Below are 6,650 nucleotides of genomic sequence, written 5' to 3'. Positions count from 1 at the left end.
TGATTGAGGATTGTTCATCTGTTCATCTAGACTATTTCCATTCATTGATCCATCAATTGTAAAATATTTTTACAGACGATTCCAATTGTTTGGCTAACTATTTATATCCCGCCCAGCAGGTTGGCGAGTCCTGGTCCTGCTAGAGCTCCCAGGCCTCCTTAGACAGACGCACACAAATCAAACACACGTCCAACTTGCTCTTTGACTCTTTTATTTGAGCTGTTACCTATTTACTATATATGTCATATTTCATATTAAGTAAAAAAAATCAGTAACGGACAGAAACGAGTTTTGCTTTTCAGAGGAGTTGGGTCATTAAGCTTTATTAACATGTATGTTATTTGTAAATAAAACACATTTCCCATGCCCGAGCTGCCCGACGTGCTCCACCCTCCCCGGGCAGGAGCGGGCCAGGTGCCCCTCCTCCCAGCACTCAAAACACTTCATTGTTTCGGATGACACAAAAATCATATAATTAAACCCCTCAATTTTAAACGAAAAAGACATGTTCATCTCCTTGGTGTTGTCTCTGAGGACCATGAACACTTGTCTCCGGTGACTCACCACGTGCTTCAGTTTGGGAGATTTGCCGACCTGACCGAGTCCCAGCCACAGTTTGATGGCATGCTGGAGAGTCAGACTCTCAAAGTCTGCTGCCGCTGCCACAGGCATGCTGCCTGTTAGCACACACTCTCACACACTCTCACACACTCACACACTCTCACACTCTCACACACTCTCACACACTCACACACTCACACACTCACACTCACACACTCACACACTCACACACTCACACTCACACTCTCACACACTCACACACTCACACACTCACACACTCACACACTCACACACTCACACACTCACACACTCACACACTCACTCACACACACTCACACACTCACACACTCACACACTCACACACTCATACACTCACACTCTCACACACTCACACACTCACACTCTCACACACTCACACACTCACACACACTCACACACTCACACACTCACACACTCACACTCTCACACACTCACACACTCACACACTCACACACTCACACACTCACACACTCACACACTCACTCAACAAACTAATCTAAACAGAAAAAAAACCCACAATCATCAAAAACTCCTCCTCCTCAGGGAGCTCTGCCTCTGCTCCTCTAGTTTCTCCTAAAAGACACGACATGCTTGATATGTGGAGATCTACAATATATGGGGATCATTTTTATAGGGGACATTCATTGTCCATGTCTTTCCAGCTCTTTCTCTAGTAGATCATTAGATTAGATTAGAGATCAGGATCTTCTTCACAGGGTTTGCCAGAGACAACACAAGTGTGAAGGATCCCTTAATCACCACTCCCCTCTCCAGTAGCTGGTTAGCTTTCTCTCTGCTATCTACAAACACCACCACAGCACTGTTCATACGTGAGGCTTCACACTGTCACACCCCACCACCTCACCCACAGCCAGACTGAGCTCCTCCACCCAGCAGGCCACAGCTGGACTCAGCTTGATGCCGTGTGGGCGTGTTAGCTTGTGGAGGGCGGAGCCTCCACCTGCAGCCGCCATGCTGCACCAACACAAACACACAACTAACAACTAAACTGCTGCTCCTGAATCCCACACTCACACACAACCAGGGCCGGGTCTAGGCAGGGGCAAGAGGGGGCCTGGCCCCCTCAAATAAATGTTGTGCCCCCTCAAACTAAATCCCAATTTATAATAATAATAATATAATAAAGCACAATGCCCCCTCAAGATTTGTGGCTGCCCCCTCATACATGCCTGTCTAGACCCGGCCCTGCACATAACCACAAAACACCTCCACTACAAGTAAAGAGGGAAAAAGAGCAAAGAAAAAAGGTAGAAACAACAAAGAGAGAGAGAGAGAGAGAGAGAGAGAGAGAGGGAGAGGGAGAGGGAGAGAGAGAGAGAGAGAGAGAGAGAGGGAGGGAGAGAGAGAGGGAGGGAGAGAGAGAGAGAGAGAGAGAGAGAGAGAGAGAGAGAGAGAGAGAGAGAGAGGGAGGGAGGGAGAGAGAGAGAGAGAGAGGGAGGGAGAGAGAGAGAGAGAGAGAGAGAGAGAGAGAGAGAGAGAGAGAGAGAGAGAGAGAGAGAGAGAGAGAGAGAGCAGCAGATTATATCAGATTCTTCTTCTTTCTGCTCCTTTTCATTCAGGATCAGAGGTTTTGTGTTTTGCATTTAAATGGTTTTGTTTGATGAATGAATGAAATAAACTGATAAATAATCAATAATAAATGTATTGATCTGCTGTCAGGCTGTTTATATTGAGACATATTGATCAGATATAGAATTTCATTATGATCACAAACTTGGGTTAGGGTTTGTATAAAACGTCCTCGGGTCAGTTTTCTATTAAATATGGTAAAATGTTTATGAAACAGTTTCCTCAGAGACTTAAAGATGCTCTGCTCTTCATCGACTCTTCTTCATACTGTAAATGTCTCATTCACTTTTCTTCTGCTTGTTTCCATTCTGTCAAACTGGTGATTTTGTTCTTTTACCTGCACCAAGGACGAGATGTTTCCACCTGTTTGTTTGAAGAGGAAAGAAACGCTGAGTCATGATTCCAGTGAAGTCGGTGGAAGGATGTTTATTGAGCATTAAAGCAGAGACAAGTAGAAACAGAACTTTTCTCTCTGAGATGTTTTTCTTTTCGTTACATCTGGTTTGTCACAGAGGAAATGATCCATGTGTTTGACTCATAGACTGAATATAAAGGCTTTGACTGGGATGCGCTGCTGTTATACTGCAGCGCCACCTGTGGGTCAAAAGTAGAAAAGCCACCACCGCTCTGCACCTGATGCAGAAATGAAAACGTCCCATTTTTAAGTCCAGAGTTTTGATCTTTTGTGTCAAAGAAAAAACTCTGATTTTAAACTCAAAGTGATTTGATTGTGTTTAACTTTGTGTTGAACTAAATCAATTTGTGACGTGAATCCAGAAACTTTAAGATCATAAACAAACAACTACACAGAATGTGGTTCTACACACATGGAGACAGACTGAGGGACAAAGGTGGACAATAATAAAGACAAACTTAAACACACTGTATGTGACTCTTTATAGAGGGGTTATATATTCTGTTTGTGTTGTGTCATTTCAATAAACACATTCTTCATGTGAATAAACACAATCGGGGCAGGAAGGTTGCTGGTTTGAATCCGGTTCAGATGGGTCTTCCTGTGTGGAGTCTGCATGTTCTCCACGTGTTTTCTCCAGGTGCTCCGGCTTCATCTCACAAACACATGCAGATTAGGGGTTGTGTAGATTGGAGACTACACACAAGCTGCTGCTGCTTCAGCCTCTGGATCCTCAGGACACAGCTCAGCCTCCGTCCACACACACTGTCCTCTTCACACTCAGCTCCACTAAGACAACACACAACACCGGGGGGTCTTGTGTGTTGTCTCCAACCTGTTAGGGTTAGGGTTATCTATCTGAGGTGATCTCCCCTCCAACCTGTTGAGAGAAGAAGACATCAGTGTCACAGAGACTCACTTCATCAGCTGTGAGTCAGTGATGCAGCTCATCCAGTAGAAAGAGCAGCAGGGACTTCAGTCCTGTTCAGAGGTGGAGCAGCTTCCTCTCTGCTTCATGTTCACGTGTTGGAATGAACACGCTAAGAGCTCAGTGTGTGTCCTCTGCATGTCAAAGTGCAGAGTGGACACCTGAGAGGTGGATTTACTGCTGTTACAGGTGAAGACATGTTTCACTGTGTGTTGATGAGCATCTGCTTCTGACAAACTGGGACCAGATGAGACAGATGGACCTCAGCAGAGGTTCTGCTCTGTAGAAAGAGCTCCTGGTTACCATGGTGATGAGGAGAGGCCTCAGTCCCACTGATCTCAGAGCTGTGACAAAGATCCACCTGATCAGTTCTTCACTGATGAAGTGAGAGGACAAACTGTCTCAGATCAGATGAAGACGACACCGTCTCTGTCCCTCGTGTGAGGCTGTCAGCTGTGGTCCAGCTTGTGTAAGTTACAGCGCCCCCTGGTGGCATCTGGTAAAATATATTACGTGATCACGACATATTAACGTGTGAACGAGATAAATAACTCGAGGCCACGAGATCTGAATCTGTTGTTTACTAACAAGACAAGTGGAAGACAAGAAGACACACACTGTCTCTGAGGACACACACTGTCTCACTGACTCTGAGGACACACACTGTCTCACTGTCTCTGAGGACACACACTGACTCTGAAGACACACACTGACTCTGAAGACACACACTGTCTCACTGTCTCTGAGGACACACACTGTCTCACTGTCTCTGAGGACACACACTGTCTCACTGTCTCTGAGGACACACACATGGACCTGTCTCCAGGAAGCTGACTGAGGTCATCTGGTGTTTTGGGGACAGGATGAGTCTGGAGACATTGAGATGTTCTGGGTGAGTTAGAGATCAACTGAACCAACCAGACGTTGATTTAAACTTCCCTTATCCGTCCCTTTAAGGAGAGTGTGCACCACACAACAGTGTAGAGTCACTGTGGTCAGTGGGCGGAGCTTTGATACGGGTTGATCTCCAACTTAACCTGGAGCAGGTTAGCCGTTCATCAGAAGTTACCATGGTGATTTACCTCGTTAAGAAGTGGACGAGCTTCGTAGGACTGAAAAAACTAAACCTGAAGTTAACCTGATAACCACAGATCCTGCTTGGTAGCACAGACCCTGGATCTGTGAGACTGACTGTGGTTAGTAAAATACTGATGAAAGCAGCGTGGACTGACTCCACCCATCTACTGACCTCAGAGTCTCCAGTCGACAGGTTGGACTCTGCTGTAGATCAAGCAGCTCCTTCACTGCTGAGTCCTGCAGGTTGTTGTCTCTCAGATCCAGTTCTCTCAGATGAGAGGGGTTTGACCTCAGAGCTGAAGCCAGAGAAGAACAGCTGATCTCTGACAGACTGCAACCCATCAACCTGGATAAAGAAAAAAACTGACTTCATGTGTGAAAATAACAGACACATATTCATGTCATCACAGACTCATAACATGGAAGATAAATATGAAATCAGACATGTTGGACTAAAAACGAGTCCTGATTCAGTACAAATAGATTATTTGGACCCGGTCTCTGTCCTGCAGATCAGTTTAGGAAATCCAGAACTAAACTCAGTGTTTTAACAAGTAGCTGAATATTTAAAATGTCACAGATTAATTAATTAATGATTTAAACTAATGTATGAACAGGAATTATGTTAAATTAGAAATAAATTAGATAAATTGTGTATAAATGCTGTTTATAGATATGAGATCTACAAAAGTCAGTCAGTGAACTGACCTCAGACCTTCCAGTCGACAGGTTGGACTCTGTAGAAAACCACACAGCTCCTTCACTCCTGAGTCCTGCAGGTCGTCGCTGTATCTCAGATCCAGTTCTCTCAGATGAGAGGGGTTTGACCTCAGAGCTGAAGCCAAAGAAGAACAGCTGATCTCTGATAGACTGCAGCCAAACAACCTGGATAAAGAAATATGAATATTAGAATGTGTCCTCCTGTTGTCGTGGATCGTCATCATGTCAACACAGACTCTCAACATGCTGCTGACCTCAGTCCAGTCTGTGACCTGAAGATAAATATCAGATCAGACATGTTGGACCATTGTTTCATTCATCAGCTTCTTCTCTGTGTGTTGGTCACTGAGCAGGTTTGTGTAATTAAACACTGTTTAAAGTAGGGACGGCTCCTGATGTCACTTCCTGTTTGTTTCTATACTTATCAACTGTCCAACGTGTTTCAATAAGAATGTGTCTTATTTTGAAAACCTGAGGAGGACGAGTGCTCGGCCTCAGTCCACATGTTATTTACTGACACTTCCTCAGTGATCAGGAGCAGGTGAGTGCAGGTGAATGGAGTTGATGAGGTGGACGTGACTGACAGGCTGGGTGAGGGACAGATGACTGAGGGACAGTGAGCAGAGCAGGACTGAGACAAGTTAAATAAATAATGAACCAATAAGAAAGAAAGTCTGAAAAGTGAAGAAGGATTTAAGGACCTCAGAGTCTCCAGTCGACAGTTTGGACTCTCCAGTCCAGAACACAGCAGCTTCACTTCTGGATCCTTCAGGTAGTTGTCACTCAGATCCAGTTCTCTCAGATGTGAGGGGTCTGACTTCAGAGCTGAGGCCACGACTTCACAGTGAGTCACTGAGAGGAAACAACCAACGAGTCTGTAATTAAAGAAAATATCAAATCTGTGAGAATTAAATCAGAAAACACAACATTCATACAAAACGTGATCATGTGACCCTCACCCTGGTAAATCCCCTCTTTGTTAAAAACTCCTCAAGAGAATCCTTTCAGATTTGGTTCAAGCTTCATTCAGACTAACAGAGGAACTCATTAGATTCAGGTGGTCAGAGGTCAAAGGTCAAGGTCACAGAACATGTTCATTCAGACTAACACAGGAACTCATTAGATTCAGGTGGTCAGAGGTCAAAGGTCAAGGTCACAGAACATGTTCATGGCCTCTTGAACATGTTCAACATGATATCTCAAGTGTGTGTTCAGAGGATTTCTTCACATTTTGACTCAAAGAGAAACTGATTAGATTTCAGTGGTCAAAGGTCATAGGTCACAGTGACCTCATGTTATTGTGAGGTCAACATGTCAGGA

At 44.7% G+C, this 6,650-nt stretch overlaps 1 protein-coding gene and 1 long non-coding RNA gene across 2 annotated transcripts in view; both read right to left on the bottom strand.

Moving 5' to 3' along the window:
- LOC133004540 (proteasomal ubiquitin receptor ADRM1-like) overlaps positions 1-1,574 on the bottom strand; it is a 4,721-nt gene extending 3,147 nt beyond the window's left edge. The window contains exons 1-2 of the mRNA XM_061074005.1: positions 1,466-1,574; positions 506-677 (exon numbers count right to left, since the gene is read on the bottom strand). Coding sequence (XP_060929988.1) covers positions 506-677; positions 1,466-1,574 — 281 coding nt within the window. The remainder of the gene's footprint in view (positions 1-505; positions 678-1,465) is intronic.
- Positions 1,575-3,079: 1,505 nt separating this feature from the next.
- On the bottom strand, positions 3,080-4,944 carry LOC133005597 (uncharacterized). The gene is made up of 2 exons (XR_009678379.1): positions 4,783-4,944; positions 3,080-3,485 (listed from the first exon to the last, which is right to left on the bottom strand). It is a non-coding gene; the product is annotated as an uncharacterized LOC133005597 (long non-coding RNA).
- Between the last annotated feature and the right edge of the window lie 1,706 nt (positions 4,945-6,650).

This window comes from Limanda limanda, chromosome 7, assembly GCF_963576545.1.
Source record: "Limanda limanda chromosome 7, fLimLim1.1, whole genome shotgun sequence".
Lineage (NCBI taxonomy): Eukaryota > Metazoa > Chordata > Actinopteri > Pleuronectiformes > Pleuronectidae > Limanda > Limanda limanda.
The sequence above is the reverse complement of the archived record's forward strand: the minus strand, read 5'-3'. Positions and strand labels throughout refer to the sequence as shown.